Source organism: Cebus imitator, unplaced genomic scaffold (assembly GCF_001604975.1).
Source record: "Cebus imitator isolate Cc_AM_T3 unplaced genomic scaffold, Cebus_imitator-1.0 Scaffold87, whole genome shotgun sequence".
Lineage (NCBI taxonomy): Eukaryota > Metazoa > Chordata > Mammalia > Primates > Cebidae > Cebus > Cebus imitator.
The window spans coordinates 5,181,135-5,198,666 of record NW_016107402.1 but is presented as its reverse complement, the minus strand read 5'-3'; the positions used below and the strand labels follow the sequence as shown (position 1 = coordinate 5,198,666).

The 17,532-nt window shown below is 44.2% G+C and overlaps 1 protein-coding gene across 2 annotated transcripts in view; it reads left to right on the top strand.

Annotated features, from left to right (window-relative positions):
• Positions 1 to 17,532, top strand: part of WASF2 (WASP family member 2) — an 88,988-nt gene that overhangs the window by 64,141 nt on the left and 7,315 nt on the right. For both annotated transcript variants that reach the window (XM_017534691.2, XM_037740703.1), the window contains exons 2-7: positions 66 to 238; positions 10,166 to 10,300; positions 10,827 to 10,980; positions 13,735 to 13,852; positions 14,863 to 14,993; positions 17,112 to 17,267. In XM_017534691.2, coding sequence (XP_017390180.1) covers positions 109 to 238; positions 10,166 to 10,300; positions 10,827 to 10,980; positions 13,735 to 13,852; positions 14,863 to 14,993; positions 17,112 to 17,267 — 824 coding nt within the window. In that variant the 5' untranslated portion in view covers positions 66 to 108. The remainder of the gene's footprint in view (positions 1 to 65; positions 239 to 10,165; positions 10,301 to 10,826; positions 10,981 to 13,734; positions 13,853 to 14,862; positions 14,994 to 17,111; positions 17,268 to 17,532) is intronic.

Sequence of the window (17,532 nt, the reverse complement as noted above, 5' to 3'; positions counted from 1 at the left end):
TCACACAGCCCTAGTGTGCCTGGAATTTGTGGTTGAGTAATACTTTCCTGTTATTTCTTTTTTAGGTTGTTTTTCATCATTCAGAACATTGCCTGAAGCAGGTCCACCATGCCGTTAGTAACGAGGAACATCGAGCCAAGGCACCTGTGCCGTCAGACGTTGCCTAGCGTTAGAAGCGAGCTGGAATGCGTGACCAACATCACCCTGGCAAATGTCATCCGACAGCTGGGCAGCCTGAGTGAGTGCCTCGGAGAGCCTGTGCTTTGCCCTCAGGGGTCGTTGGTGCTCTTTATTTAGTTTCCTTCTCCTCCTGCGTTCCTGTTTCTCCCCCATCTGCCTTCCCTAGGTAATGCGAAATGTATCCTCCCTCTCGTCCCCAAAGAGAGGCTCCCTTTTGGTGTAGCTTCTTCTCTTCAACCTTCTTTATCTACCACCACCCTCTAGGTTCCCTCCCCCTCCCCCTCCACCTGCTTCAACAGAAATCTGTGGGAAGGGTGGCAGGAAGGGCTGCAGCAAAAACTGCAGACGGAATGACAGAGCAGAATTCTGTGTGTGTAAAGTGGGAGGTTCACAGAGCAGTATCTTGGGTCGGGGAATGTGCCTGTAATTACATGAGCTGTTCGATGTAGCTTGACTTTGTTGAAGCCTCAAATGTGCCAATAGTCTTTATCTACCCAACACCCCCACCCCTTTTCTTCCCAAAGAGGAGCAAAGCAAACATGCCTTTGGAGAGATTCTGACTGACTTGTCCACCCTGGTACACATTTAATTGTGCTGCAAGCCCCCAGGTCCAAGTTCAGGGTACAAATTACTTCTGCAGTCTCTGGGGTATTGGGAGTTTTGCAAGCTGTGTGAACATACCGTGACACAAATAGTAGCTGGAGCCATTCTTCCTTAGGAGGAAGATGGGGGTTAGCCCAGACTGTTTTGGAGCTGAAGGAAAGCCAGCTCAACTATATATATTTTTTTAATTGGCAAGAATGAATGAGACTGCTTTGGGTGGGGTACATGCATGTGGTTTGGATTCATTCTGAAACAAGTTGACTTTGTTTGCTTGAAGCTGAGATATGGGAAGGGCAGATGCTTGGATTGGCTCTGCATTTGTCTAGTGCCACTCCAGCTCCCATAACCACCTCCGTCAAAATGCCATTTAGTGATCTTCCTTAGCAAAGGCATCTTGATGTGAATTATTTCAGGCACTCACCCCTCCTATCGCATCACTGCCCTTAGTGAAGGCAGTGGAATATCAAGAAAGCCTGCATTCCCCTGGATAGCAATAGGCCCAGCCTTTAAAATAGGAGCCTGAGGAGACAGAACTGTATGACCAGATGATGTATGGAGTCTGAGATTCCTAAGCCTTCACCTACCTCAGGGACCATCTCAGTTGATCCAGGGCTTTGAAAAACCTAGATGGGGCATCATGAAGAAATGAAACCCTGCCAGTGCCTGTCTTATACAAAAGAACATTGACAGTAGCACAACAGCAGTGCAGCTGACATGAAGGCTACAGAGAGCCCCACTGCTTTTTAAAGGCATAATTTCTGCCTCTCTCTCTCCCTGAGAAGGCCAAATGGGTAGAAGTCAATCACACACTGGTTCCTTCTTCACAGGACAAAGAATATCTAGTTAATGGTGTTCCTTATTTTCACTTACTGAAGTTATGCTCTCAGCTGTTTTTCCAGGGTGGTGTTGATGGGTGCCATTGCTCACACTTGCACTTGTGAACAGACCACTCCTATCTTGAGGAAGCTGACCTGAGGGCCAAAGTCACCTTACGCCCAAGGAAACAAGATTTTCTTACATTGTGGGGGCTAACTGACCCTTTATTCATCTGATAAACATGTGTTGAATGTATTTTATGTACCAGATGCTGAGGGGATACAGCAATAATAAGAAATGGTCTCCGCCCTCAGCTCATTATCTACAAGGGGAGACAGAAATAGATAATTCTTAACAGGAGCCAGGTGTGGTGGCTCACACCTATAATCCAGCACTTTGGGAGGCTGAGGTGGGTGGATCACGAGGTCAGGAGTTCGAGACCATGCTGGCTAACATGGTGAAACCCCGTCTCTATTAAAAATACAAAAAATTAGCCGGGCGTGGTGGTGGGTGCCTATAATACCAGCTACTCAGGAGGCTGAGGCAGGAGAATCACTTGAACCTGGGAGGCAGAGGTTGCAGTGAGCCGAGATCGCGCCACTGCACTCCAGCCTGGACAACAGTCTCAAAAAAAAGGGGAGAGAATGGGGAGAGAGTGAGAAGGGAACCCACATTTGTTGATTGCCTACTTTATTCCGGGTTTGGATAAGATCTTGACATAGATCACTCATTTAGTCTTCTCAGTAATCCTTTGAGATTAGGTGGTGGTATTTTCATTTTTCAGATGAAGCAAAGAAGGCTCAAAAAAATGAGGTAACTTGGCTAGGTACAGTGGCTCATGCCTGTAATCCCAGCACTTTTGGAGGCTGAGGGGGGTAAATCGCTTGAGGTCAGGAGTTCAGGACCAGCATGGCCAACATGGTGAAACCCCATCTCTACTAAAAATACAAAAATTAGCTGGGCGTAGTGGCGCAAACCTGTAGTCCCAGCTCCCTGGGAGGCAGGTTGTGGTGAGCCAAGATCGTGCCACTGCACTCCAGCCTGGGCAACAGAGCAAGACTCCATCTCAAAAGAAAAAAAAAAATTAAGGTAATTTTCCTAAAGATATACAGCCAGTAAGAGGCAAAGTCACTGTTTAAATTCAGACTTCCTATGAATTTCTCAGCTCTGTCTCTGCCAGTATTGCCCTGGTTCAGACTTCATTGACTTTCACCTAAACTATTACCCAAGCCTCCCTCTGCCTTCTTTCTTTGATCCAGCCCCCTTAAATTTGTCCTCTTATCCCTGCCAGAGTGATCTGCCTAAAACTTAAATCTCACTTTTTACTTTTATAATTCTGAATTTCTGAGGCTTTGAAAATTAATTCTGTGTTAACTTTTGTAATGTAACAAATGTTTTTATAGTCAGAGTATACATCTCAACTATTTCTTCTCTTCCTCTCTATGAAATTATTTAGATTCCTTGGCTTAGCATGCAGGACCCTCTAAGACCTGCCTTCCTTTCTAGACTCATTTTCTACAATCTGTCTTCCATTTTATAATCTTATAAAAATCTTTTTACTTTTGAAAGAGTTTTGTTCTTCTTGTCTAGGCTGGAGTACAATGGCACGATCTTGGCTCACTGCAGCCTTCGCCTCCGGGTTGAAGTGATTGTCCTGTCTCAGCCTCCTGAGTAGCTGGGATTACAGGTACCTGCCACCATGCCCAGCTAATTTTTTGTATTTTTAGTAGAGATGGGTTTCACCATGTTGGCCAGGCTAGTCTCAAACTCCTGACCTACCTCCGGTTATCTACCCACCTCGGCTTCCCAAAGTGTTGGGTATACAGGTGTGAGCCACCATGCCCAGCCCTCATTTTACAGTCTTTTAAAATGGAAAAAGGGAGCCCAGCACAGTGGCTCAAGCCTATAATTCCAGCACTCTGGAAAGCTGAGACAGAAGAATTACTTATGCTCAGGAGTTCGAGACCAGCCCTGGAAACATACCAAGACCCTATCACTACAAAAAATTAAAAAATTATGCAGGTGTGGTGGTGCACAACTCTAGTCCCAGCTGGTTGGGAGGCTAAGGTGGGAGAATTGGTTGAGCCTGGGAGTTCAAGACTATTGTGAGCTGTGATCATACTACTGCACTCCAGCCTGGGCAACAGAGTGGGACCTTGTCTCAAATCAATTAATTAATTAATTTAAAGGAAAAAGAAAGGGAAGAAAGAATGAATTATCAATTACTAGTAATTCTCCTGAGACAGACTATGCTGTTTCATACTTCCATGCAGTGCTCTTGCTATCCTGCCTGGCTGAATAGCCCTTGCCATCTTTGGCTGCCTAGCTGCCTGTAGGAAAGCCCAGCTCAGGGATCTCCTCTTCTAGGTTGGGCTAAGAGTGCACTTTTGAGCTCCCATTACATGTCTATATTATCCTATCACATTATATTACAGATTACCTATGTCTCTTATACGCAATTCAAAATTCTTGGGGCTGGGCACAGTGGCTCACGCCTATAGTCCCAGCACTTTGGGAGGCTGAGGCAGGTAGATCACAAAGTCAGAAGTTCGAGACCAGCCTGACCAACATGATGAAACCCCATCTCTATTAAAAATACAAAAATTAGCTGGGCGTGGTGGCATGCACCCGTAATCCCAGCTACTCAAGAGGCTGAGGCAGCAGAATCACTTGAACTCAGGAGGCGGAGGTTGCAGTGAGCCAAGATCGTGCCACTGCACTCCAGCCTGGGCAACTGAGTGAGACTCTATCTCAAAAAAAAAAAAAAAAAAATTATTGGCCGGGTGCATTGGCTCATGCTCGTAATCTCAGCACTATGGGAGGTTGAGGCGGGAGGATCACCTGGGCCCAGGAGTTTGAGACAGCCTAGGTAACATAGTGAGACCCTGCCTCTACAAAAAATAAACAAAATTGGCTTGGTGTGGTGACATGCACCTGTACTTCCAGCTATCTGAAAGGCTGAAGTGGGAGGATTGCTTCAGCCCAGGAGGTCAAAGCAGCAGTGCACTGAGATAGCGTGGCTGTACTCCAGCCTGGGCAACTGAAAAAAAGAAAGTCGAAGGTAGAAATCATGTGTTATTTGTCCTTGAACCCCAGTGTCTACCTTGTATAGTACCTGTCACCCAGCAGAAGCTTAGTAATGTTTGTCGAATAATTCATGTCTGTGTATTTCCCACGACTTCATGCTGTTGATGCACAAAGAATGTAAGAATGGAAAGAATACTTTCTGTGGGTAGTGGCAGCACAGGTGGGGACAGGCAGGGTCAAGGAATGCTTCATAGAAGAGGTTACGTTTGAATGGGACCTTGAAAGATGACTAGGATTTCATATAGCTGAGAGGAGTACAGGGAAGGGTTCATATGTGCTTCAGACTCGTGACCTTGGCCTTATGTGCTTTGTACCTAGGTGGAACTTCTCAATTTAGTAGTGAAAGTCTGATTATGAAATGGATAAAGCCTAAAACTAAAAATTCCACAGCCATAGATTGCTCCGTGACAGCACATCCAGAATTCTGATTTTTTCTCAGAACAGTAAGATTGGCATTTCGCATATTCGGTTGCCATATCTTAGGAGATATAGGTACAGCCAGCCAGCCAGCCAGCACTCTGGATCGGTATTGTGGCCACCCAGGAGAATGGAACCCCCACTTGGGTCATTGGAAAATCAAACTAGATATTGGGTTTCTGACTGACTGTAATGTGGGTGAGGGGGTGGGGTATGCCACTGGGGAGCTCCAAGACTCCCACTCAGACTTCAATAAGAGCAGCTTCACATTTTTAAAAATCAGTTTTACCTGTTCTTCTTCCGTGTAACATTTCATTTGAAGAGTTCTACTAAGGAAAAAAACAAAATTGAAGACTGCTTCCTGGAATCTTTTGCAGAATATGTTATCTGTTATGGATGTCCTGATGGATATTGGGTCTGTCTTGGTCATCTGAATGAGTGAAATTTAACTCTTGAGCAAGACATTTTGGTTTTCCCTAGTTCAGTATCACACTATTGTTTTCTGAAATTGGGAGTAATTTTTAGCACTTGAAGAATAGAGACTATCAAATTACTGATTGGAATTATATCTAAAATTTTTCTCTAAGCTTAAAACGGGGTATTTAGGCTAGGCATAGTGGCTCACGCCTATAATCCCAGCACTTGAGGAGGCCAAGGCAGATCATTTGAGGTTGGCAGTTCGAGACCAGCCTGGCCAACATGGTGAAAACCTCTTCCCTACTAAATATACAAAAATTAGCCAGGCGTGGTGGCATGTGCCTTTAATCCCAGCTACTCAGGAGACTGAGGCAGGAGAATCTGTTGAACCCAGAAGGCAGAGGTTATAGTGAGCGGAGATCATGCCATTGCACTGCAGCCTGGGCAACAGAGCAAGACAATGTCTAAAAAATAAAAACATTTAACAACAAAAACTTAGGGTATTCAGAATTTACATTTTTTTTTTCCTTTGGAGACAGTGTCGCTCCATTACTCAGGCTGAAGTGCGGTGGTGTGATCTTGGCTCACTGCAGTCTTTGCCTCTTGGGCTCAAATTCTCATGTATCAGCCTCCCGAGTAACTGGGATTACAAGCATGCGACACCATGCCTAGCTAATTTTTGCATTTTTAGTATAGAAGGGGCTTCACCATGTTGGCCTGGCTGGTCTCAAACTCCTGCGCATCAGTGATTCACCCACCTCAGCCTCCCAAGGTATTGGGATTATAGGCGTGAGCCACTGCGCCTGGCCTTAGGTATTTACAATCTTAAGTCATGTAATGTGGTTGAGCAGTATAAGGAAGAATCTCATTGTAACAACTCACATTTTTAGCTCACTTAATCCTCCAGGTAACTTGATGGGGTGGATATCCCTACTTTACAGATAAGGAAACTAAGGCTGGGAGATTGTGACTTGCTGATGAGTACACAAGTATAAATCTGAGACTGTGATTCAGATTTTCTGATTTGAAGTCAACTGCTCCGTGCATGTCTCATAGTATAGTTGTAAGTCTGCTTTGGGCCTGAGTTGAGACAGTGAGGAAGCCTTCACATCACCTCACTTCCTCTTAAAATAGAGATTTTATTGTTAGCAGTTTTAAATATTGAGGTTCTTTGTAAGATTTTTATCTTGAAAATCACTGTGCCACACTGAGCCTCTACTCCCACTGTCACTACCCCTTCACTTAAGGAGCAGGAAATCCTAGGTACTCTCTTGGTGACTCTCTTGGTGTAAGGTGATTGGGTTTTTTTTTTCCCCCCCTCCAGAATAGCTGGATGGTTAATAGATATTTTTCTTTTCATCTTCTTTTTTTTTTTTTTTTCTGAAATGGAGTCTTGCTCTGTCGTCCAGGCCAGAATGCAGTGGTGTGATCTTGGCTCGCTGCGACCTCCGCCTCCCGGGTTAAAGTGATTCTCCTGCCTCAGCCTCCCTCCCACGTAGCTGGGATTACAGGTGCCCACCACCATGCCCGGCTAATTTTTTATATTTGTAATAGATACAGGGTTTTACCATGTTAACCAGGATGGTCTCGATTTCCAGACCTTGTGATCTGCCTGCCTCGGCCTCCGAAAGTGCTGGGATTACAGGCGTGAGCCACCACACCCAGCCCTTTTCTTTTATTATTTTATTGTTTTATTTATTATTATTATTTTTGAGATAGGCTGGAGTATAATGGTGCAGTCTCGGCTCACTGCAATCACTGCCTCCCAACTTCAAGTGATTCTCATGCTTCAACCTCCTGAGTAGCTGAGATTACAGGTGTATGTCACCACAGCCAACTTTTTTTTTTTTTTTTTTTTTTTGGAGATGGAGTCTCCCTCTGTTACCCGGGCTGGCGTGCAGTGGCTCAGTCTTTGCTCACTGTAACCTGTGCCTCCCAGGTTCAAGCAATTCTTCTGCCTTAGCCTCCTGAATAGCTGGAGTTACAGGCACCCGCCGTCACACCCAGCTCATTATTGTATTATTAGTAGAGACAGGGTTTCACCGTGTTGGCCCAGCTGATCTTAAACTCCTGACCTTAGGTAATCCCCCCACTTTGGCCTCCCAAAATGATGGGATTACAGGCATGAGTCACCACGCCCAGCCTTCTATTATTATTTTTTTATTTTTTAATTTATTTTATTTATTATTATTTTTTAAAGACGGGGTTTCACCATGTTGGTCAGGCCGATCTTGAACTCCCAACCTCAGGTGATTCGCCCGCCTTAGCCTCCAAAGTGCTTGGATTACAGGTGTGAGCCACCACGCCCGGCTCCAACCTTCTATTATTTTTAACAGATATTTTTGAGCTTGATTTATTTTCTACACATAATGTTGCATATTTCTCTGTTTTAGCCTTCCAAACACAATTTTCCATTACCTAGACGAGCATGATACAGTATGGCTAATAAATATATTAGCCATATTTTGAACAGGGATCAAATAAAATCCTCAACCTGCAGAATAGAAACACTCATCAGCTGATTTGAGTTATTTGAGCTCAGGAGCTTCCCATAATTGTTTAGGTCACAAACCATTCAGTATGCAAGGACTTGCTTCTTCCTTGATTAGAAATCCTTACTGACTTAAATTTACCAGCAATTCAAAATATGCAGTTGATTGGTCTTATCCCCACTCTTCAGGTTGTACTGGGAAGGTGAGCTGCAGTTCACCTGAAGGTATGGTTTTGACCTTTTAGGCTATTTTTTTTCCCCTCAAATATGGACTAAGCATAATGTAGTTTTGAAGCTAAAAATTGAGCCTACTTTAAATAATTCTCAAAAAAAAATTATCATTTGATTGTCCACAGTCTCTTATGCCTGCCTTCACCTTGCAAGTACGAAGCTCAGATGGTAGGGTCGGGCGCAGTGGCTCATACCTATAATCTCAGCACTTTGGGAGGCTGAAGCAGTTGGATCACCTGAGGTCAGGAGTTCAAGACCAGCCTGGCCAACATGGTGAAACCCTGTCTCTACTAAAAATACAAAAATGAACCTGGTGTGGTGGCAAACACCTGTAATCCCAGCTACTCAGGAGGCTGAGGCATGAGAATTGGTTGAACCCAGAAGGAGGAGGCTGCAGTGAGCTGAGATTGTGCGCTACTGTACTTTGTCCTGGGGGATAGAGCAAGACTGTCTCCAAAAAATAAAAAAGAAGAAGCAGCTCAGATGGCATATTTATTTGTATGCACCACTTTTCATTCCTAGTAAGAATGTGCTTGTGGCTTGGAATGACAATATAGAGGTAGTGTCAAATTGCTGTTATGTTTCTTTGGCTGCAAATTCTCCTTGCATTCCAGGGTTGAAAGTACGGAACTTTCTTTTTCTAAAAATCAAGACATTGTGGAAAGAGACCACTGGTATGTTGTTTTTCGTAGAGGGCTTGGAAGTTTCAGCTTTTCACTTTGTTCCTGAGATATAGATTTGAAGGATTGTAACCTAGAGAAAAGACTTTGAAAGTTATAGGTTACAGCCCGGGTGTGGTGGCTCAACACCTGTAATCTCAGCACTTTGGGAGGCCAAGGTGGGTGGATCACTTGAGGCAAGAGTTTGAGAACAGCCTGGGCAACCTGGCAAATCCCTGTCTCTACTAAAAATACAAAAATTAGCCTGGCATGGTGGTGCTCACCTGTAATCCCAGCTACTCACAAGGCTGATATGTGAGAATCTCTTGAGCCCAGGAGGCAGAGGTTGCAGTGAGCCAAGATCACACCACTGTACTCCAGCCTGGGCCACAGAGGGACTCTGTCTCCAAAAAGAAAAATAGAAAGAAAAAAGAAAAGAAAGTTATAGGTTATAAAACATAAAGTAATCTTTCCACCCCTTAGAAGTTGTGCATCTCTGATAAGGTCAGGACCCCTCAAAGATACCACAGCTAATCATGGTTGTTGACTATACTTTTAAGGTTCCATTCAGGAATGAATTTCTTACTTTTCATGTTAATTTTAGATACCTAGAACGTCCTCTGAACTCCCAGTCTGTTTTTCAGAACCATTTTATAAGGTGCTTTTACAGAACAGCAAGAGGCTAAAGGCTATAGGCAAATGTGTAGGTTTTTTTTTTTTTTTTTTTTTTTTGAGTTTTACGCTGTCACCCAGGCTGGAGTGCAGTGGCTAGATCTTGACTCACTGCAACCTCCACCTCCCGGGTTCAAGCGATTCTCCTGCCTCAGCCTCCCTAGTAGCTGGGATTATAGGCTCCTGCCACCACACCTGCCTAATTTTTGTATATTTAGTAGAGATGGGGCTTCACCATGTTGCCCAGGCTGGAAATGTGTAGAAATATTATCTGTTCTTCCAAGCTTAATTTTTTGCATTAGACCTTTCAGTTTTATTCAGCCTGTTTTGAGTTTCATGACTGTTCACAGTCTGTCAAGAACGCTCTATTAGTTATAGAACATATGCAGATTTCCTAAACTATGAAGAGTATTTCTCTGTCTCCAAGAGCAGTCATCTGCATATAGCCCAAACCATCTTAGGGTATGTGTGTATGTATGTATGTATATATGTGTGTGTTTAGGAGTTAGGGAATACGATCTTTAGTAGCCAGTTTTTCTGACCATTTATGTTACTTCTATGCACTAGTGACTTGTTTCTTTGCTCTTCCCAGGTAAATATGCAGAGGACATTTTTGGAGAGCTCTTTACTCAGGCAAATACCTTTGCCTCTCGGGTAAGCTCCCTTGCTGAGAGGGTTGACCGACTACAAGTTAAAGTCACTCAGCTGGATCCCAAGGAAGAAGAAGGTAAGAAAGTTAAGCTCAACATTTGCAGGCTCTGCTGAACAGTTTTGTAGAATTTTTTCCCTGATTTATAAAAAAAAAAAAGTGAGGGGAGAAATCACAGAGACCTATAGAGTTCTGCTTTGAAATGACACAAGGCTGAGTGGTGGGAAGAACCTTTCTAGCTCTACCACACCCCCATGTACTCCTTTCTCCCATACCCCTAATTCCTTCTTTCTCAGATTTCCCCTCCCTCAATCGTATTCTGCTACCATAAAAGTACTTGGAAGATTCATTCCTCCTAAGGAGAGGCCTGCTAGATCTAGCCACATAGTAAACCTTTGTGTTGCCTCATTTTGTTCAGTCGTGAAATGACTGGGCTGCTGACAGCCTTGTGGGGCTTCCCCGAGCAGGAGGGAAAAAAAAAAAGCCTGGCTGCAGACAGCGGCGGCCAAGAAATGCAGCAGCTGAGGCCTCTCCGACTGGTGTGACTCAGTGTTTGCTCAAATAGCCTGTCGTCCATTTTCTAATGCCTTCCATCTTCTCTCAGTGTCACTACAAGGAATCAACACCCGAAAGGCCTTCAGAAGCTCCGCCATTCAAGATCAGAAACTTTTTGACAGAAACTCTCTCCCAGTGCCTGTCTTAGAAACATACAATACCTGTGATACTCCTCCCCCTCTCAACAATCTTACCCCTTACAGGTAATGGTCAGCTAGCTCCTCCCTTTTTCAACCTATGGTTAATAACACTAGATTGTCTTTTTATCTGAAGTGGTTGTTTACATCAGAGGCTTGTATTTAAAAGCTTACTGCCTACCCCAATGTTGTCTGTGGTGGTAGAAACTAAAATTTACCCCATAGACACTTGTCACTTATTATTGTTTGGTTTCTGAAATGCATAGTGAGTATAATATACGTTGAAAGTTTACTGTAACATTGCATGCTACAGAGTTTAATTTCATATAAGCCAGGTCCATCTTGGATTCCATCCAAGGAATTTAGTTATTATAGAACCAAAAGGACTTTGTTACAAGGCGGTCCTACAGCATGGATCCCAGGGGCAACATTCTAGCAAGGCTCCCACTTACTTGGAAACCACTAGATTACCAGATGTTTGGGCGTGTTAGTGGGGCCAGCCTCTTGGACTGGCTGCTCTGGGCCCAGAGGGGTCTTTCCAAAGCTTAAGGAATAATTGGCATTCTTCCAAATGAGCATTGTTCACTTTGTTTTGAACATCCTTTAGACATTTCCTTCTGAAAGGACCTACCCTGCTGTGACTGGACTTGAAAAACAAGGTAGCCTTATAGACAACTTAAAGCCCCTCTCCAGCAGTGGTTTGGTAGTTTTGCCATCCTGCAAAAAACCACTGAAGAGGGGCAGAAGGCGAATATTTATCTTGCTTACATCCATACGTATCTTTGGAGCAGGTAAAAAGTAATTACAGATAACTGGAGGCAGATGTCTTCTATTGGACGTGTATACTACAAGGTAGAGAGAGAGAGAGAGCGTGTGTGTGCACGCGCACGCGTGCGCACACACATGCACATGCGCATCCCCATGTGAAATTCAAGAACACCAGTCTGATTCAGGGAACCTTCTCACACAGATATAAAGTACATGGCATCTGTCCTTCGTTTTACTGTGTAAAATTATGTTTTCCCCTTGGCTTTCAAAGAGACCAGCATAGCAGGACAGAGATTTGACTCTGTATTGAGTCTAGTTGGGTTTGGGCAGAGGGGATGTGGGGCAGAAAGGGGTCGTACAGCTAGTAATATTGTAGGGAGTGTGACTTAGGGTTTGTGATAGGATTGGATAAACAAATGATATTAATAGAATTTTTTTCTTCAGTTAGTGGTGTTTTTCTTTTTAACATACAGTATCAGAATTAGCATGGCCTCTCAATTATCTGAACTTGGCCTAACAGAAATAACTGGTATATATCTAACTCCAAAGAAGATTTAATATAGAAATCATTAATGTGGCCAAGCACGGTGGCTCATGCCTGTAATCCCACCACTTTGGGAGGCCAAGGCAGATAGATCACAAGTTCAGGAGTTTGAGACCAGCCTGACCAATATGGTGAAACCCTGTCGCTACTAAAAATACAAAAATTAGCTGGGTGTGCTGGCACGTGCCTGTAGTTCCAGCTACTCAGGAGGCTGAGGCAAGAGAATCACTTGAATCTGGGAGGCGGAGGTTGCAGTGAGCCGAGATTGTGCCAGTGTGCTCCAGCCTGGGTGACAGGTGAGACTGTCTCAGAAAACAAATGGCTGGGCGCAGTGGCTCATGCCTGTAATTTCAGCACTTTGGGAGGCCAAGGTGGGCAGATCACAAGGTCAAGAGGTCTAGATCATCCTGGCCAACATGGTGAAACCCCTAAAAACACAAAAATTAGCTGGGTGTGGTGGCACATGCCTGTAGTTCCAGCTACTCAGGAGGCTGAGGCATGAGAATCGCTTGAACCCAGGAGGCGGAGGTTGCAGTGAACTAAGATCACGCCATTGCACTCCAGCCTGGCAACAGAGCTAGCTTCTGTCTCAATCATTAATGTTTGATTTGGAAGTGCTTTCTGTGTTGTGATAGGATTGGAGAGAGGGAACAGAATTGCCTTTCCAGTTCCTTTCAGTTCAGAAATATGTTAAGATAAATGTTCACTCCTAAGCACATATTTTCTGGATAGTGAGAGGGCTTTATCCATGCCAAAGTGCAAGATTCCAACCACGACCATTGAGTCTGGCAGATAGCCCTTATAAGGACGCGCAGTGACTTATGCTGTCCCACTGGCACAGCCACTAATTAGGAGCTGGTGATTAAACCTTGTGGTCTTAACAACAGCTGGCCGTCTTTTTTCACTGGAGCCCCCTTGTGGTTGGGGTGTGTGTGGATGCTGAGCTATTTTAGAAGGGAGCAAGAAGGTGGAGTGGTTATCTGTGTGTGCAGAGAAATAACAGCTGTACACACACACACTTTTCATGTATATATGTGTACATAGGCATACACATGAACCTCCACATGTATACACAGATTTCCAGTGGGTGGAAAGCTATTGATGCTTCCTAGAGAGTCCTGGGGAACTGGTGGGAAAAGAGGAACCAGTGGTAGAAATTCCCTCTGATGTACCAGGATATCCGAATATCCTCAGGGAGATGTCTGTGGCCATGCAGATCATTAGAAGTAATCAGAATCCCTACTGCTATCACCTGTTCTTGCCCTGACAATGCAAATTATCTACCAGGAATTGAAAGTAAGGCTAAGGTTCTTAAAAAGCCTGATAAGTAGAGAGGTACCATTCAGGGGCATTGAAATGCTGGTATGGGAGAGGAAATATGCAATCGATTCAAATGACTTCTTGATTCCTTGGTGTAAAAACTGCTAACTGGTAGGTGTTTGGAATATTGGATTTGGTTGGGAGCTCATCTGTCTACTGACAGCTACTTGTCTTCATTTCTATCCCAGGGATGATGGAAAAGAGGCACTCAAATTCTACACAGACCCTTCATACTTCTTTGATCTTTGGAAGGAGAAGATGCTGCAGGACACCAAGGATATCATGAAAGAGAAGAGAAAGCATAGGGTGAGGGGAGAGGGGCCTCTGTTCTCCACATCAGTAGGCACGATTGTGGAGGGGGGATAAAAAGGAAGCCAGTCTTATGTGAAGTAATCATTTTGAGTGGCTGCTTGCTTGGATGCCAGGTGAAACTCTTAAAAAAATGTGGCCACACCAAGCACAACCAAGATGAAAGTATAAATCACACCAAAAATGTGTTTGTTCCCCCCAGCGCTATTAACAATTGAGTATATTCAGGCTGAGTTTTAGAAATTGACTTTTCTATTCACCATTTATTTCTCTTGCAATTTGCACCTGACTCTGCTGGACATGCAAGCTAGGCTAGTCCCTTCCCCGCCAGTTTTGCAGCTCATTTTTCAGAGATGAGCACAAGGTTCTGCAGTGTTTGATTTGCAACAGGAGCAGTTTAACACCTTCACTACTGGTTGGGTGGGGCCAGGGTGGGGGGATATGTGTAGGTTTTGGAGATTCTTCCTCCCCATAGGCTCTTCCTGATATGTATGTGACCTACCAGTTGCAACCTCATTCCTATTAAGCATGGCTGCCGGGAGGCCCAAGAGAGTGCCAGGGGCAAGAGCAGCTGCACAGCCTGAAAAATTCTTCATTGATTTTTTTTTTTTTTTTTTTATTTTTTCCTTATATATGCCCCAGATAACTGTAGGTCTCATTACATCTCATCTCTCTTTACTGATCTTTGGGGCTCAGTAAATAATAAATAGCTATTTACTAACTTCTAGCAGTTAGAGATTTTCAAAAATGTGAATGAAAAGAGGTAGTGGGTTTCCCATTGCTGGAGGCATTTGAATGTGGGATTGAGCAAATGTTTCACCTAGGGGATGGTGTGGATTAGATGACCTCTAGATCACGCCAAACCCAGTAATTCTGTAAGTTTTGTAGTTATTGTATGTTGTCTAGGTAGATCATCTCTTAGATATGCATCCATGAAGATGGGTAGAATTTTAATGAAGAACTTTGGAAAATGTTCTACAAAGACCTTCCTGTTCTTTTCATTATAGAAAGAAAAGAAAGATAATCCAAATCGAGGGAACGTAAACCCACGTAAAATCAAGACACGTAAGGAAGAATGGGAGAAAATGAAGATGGGACAAGAATTTGTGGAGTCCAAAGAAAAGCTGGGGCCTTCTGGGTAGGTAATGCCTTTGTGCTGTCGGTAGCATTCTTTGAAGGGGCTGGGGACCTGGGGACAACAGTCTGACAGCTCTGGTGTGACACCTTTCACACCCCCTGAAGTCTGTGTGGCTTAGATCAATACCACTATTAATCAGCTACTTTAAAGTGCATCCATCTGGTGATTAAAATTTGCTAAATAAATCAAGAGACTCAGCAATTTAAATGAGGTGACTGGAGTGGTCTGGAAAAGAAAGCCCATGGCTCCTAGTGCCCTTACTCTGCGAGACACTGACACATCTCAGGGCCCCAGAGGAAAGACTGGAAAGGGAAGAAGAAAAGTGGTCTTGGGAATCCTTTGCCTCCGGAGCATTGATTTGAAGGTCATGCCTAAGAACTGGGCATTTCACTCTGAGGGCTGGGGAGGGCCGGGCAAGGAAGTTGTTCACATCACTGAAGCAACTTTTCAGTCAGCTTTTGTCAGTCTTGGGAGAGAGGCTGGCCAAGGGACTGAATGCAGACCTCATAGACAGTGTGGGAAAGGTTCCTCGGCCAGTATTGAGGCTATATATCTCTGCGAAGAAATAAGAGGTGTCAGTCTGACCCCATTTCCCAATACCAAATCACACTGGAGGTTTAAAGACGGGGGAAAGATGGTTTTAAAGCTTGGTTTGATGCTTATCCTGGTACCTGACCTGGTTGACATTCAAAGCCAAGTCACCATGACTGCTTGGAATGAATGTCGCCCTGGTTTTTTTCTCTAAATACATTGCATCATGGCTGTCAGAGAACCATGCCAGCCTATGCTGGGTGTCTAGGAATGATAAAAGGAAAGAGTTGAGTTGTTCTAGCTTTTGGAAATAACTCTACATGAAAATCTTGACTTTTAAAAATCTTGACACTTCTGACACTTGTTCTTCATGGATTAAGAGATCTGTTTTAAAGAGTGATGAAGACGGTGAAAGGAAAAAATGAACCTTTTTCTTTCCTAGGAAATCACCCCTGAGGGTACCTTCATTACCTTCACCTCCCAGTAAAGGGGGCCATTTTGTTCCATGGACCCATCCTGTTCAGACAGGCAGTTGTCACAGGTTTCAGTGACTCTAAAGCCAGAAGCTTGCATGTTCAGAATGCCAGCTACCCATGTGTGTCTTTTTTTCGTGGAGTAGGAAGATGAGGATTTGCCTCCCATTTTCCTGTTGTCCAGGCGGTTTGGAGTTGGGCTGCATGGCTAGTCTATCTGGACATGCCTGTTGGTGAACCTATAAAGAGACGTGCCAAGGCTCCAGGGCTCCAGGCCTTGGGGATTTTCCACATCACAGAATCTTTAGATTCAGTTAGTTTCCTCCAACTCTGTTCTCCCTGGGGTTTGTTTTAGATGAGTTCTTTAGAACCCAACAATGGTGGAAAGAGGGCGGGAGGTGGAGCATAGCAGGCCAGATTTTGCTAGCTGATGCTTGTGTATTTGTGCTTGTTTAAAGTTTTGTTGTTGTTCACCCAGAACAAATTCACCCAAGGCCCAGTGCACTGAGGGACAGGTTTTCATGAGGCAAGCCCTAGCACCCTACTTTAATTGTCAGCTCATTTTGTTTGATAAGAGACCTGGCAGAAAGACCACATTTACTACCTCATAGCACCCTGCATTCATCCTGAGCTTCATTTTGCAATCCAGTGCCTCCTTGGCCTTCGAGCTCCCCAGAGGCTTGCTGACCTCAAAATCAGGCTGTGTGGCAGTCACATGTTTGCAACTCACTAGCCTGTGTGACTTGGCTTCACCCCTTGCGACAGGACAGGCTTTGGGATTCAGGTATATCTGCACCTGACACTGGGGAGAGAATTTAAAAGAACTGCCGGGTTTGACAAGGCCAAGACTGGGCAAGGAGCAGCATAGTTTTGATAATCTGGGGTTGAATCCTGTTACTACAAACAATTCAGCAGAAATATCTGAGATATATTTGACAATAGAATATTTAGTCTTAAAATAAAATTTCAGTGTAGCAGAAAATATACAGGAAATATACCTATTTTATTTCTCCCTAATAGCTTTTGTATCAAATGCATTTTTGTAGTACCTTTTAAGAAGAAAACCCACTCAGGCTCTTTAAATGACACTTTTTGGTATTTGGTTCATTGTCAGGTATCCACCCACCTTGGTGTACCAGAATGGCAGCATTGGCTGTGTTGAAAACGTGGATACAAGCAACTATCCACCACCACCACAGTCAGACTCTGCTTCTTCCCCTTCTCCTTCCTTCTCCGAGGACAACTTGCCTCCCCCACCAGCAGAATTCAGGTAAATGGTGGCATCTATTCCATCCACTATTGGTGGTTATACACTCAAGAACAAAAGAATGGACCAAGAGCAGTGGCTCACACTTTTAATCCCAGCACTTTGGGAGGCCAAGGCGGGAGGATCTCTTGAGGCCAAAAGTTCAAGACCAGCCTGGGTAACATAGCAAGACCTCATCTCTACTAAAAATAAAAAAAAAAATAGCCAGGCATGGTGGCACCCACCTGTGGTCCCAGCTACTCAGGAGGCTGAGGTAGGAGGATCACTT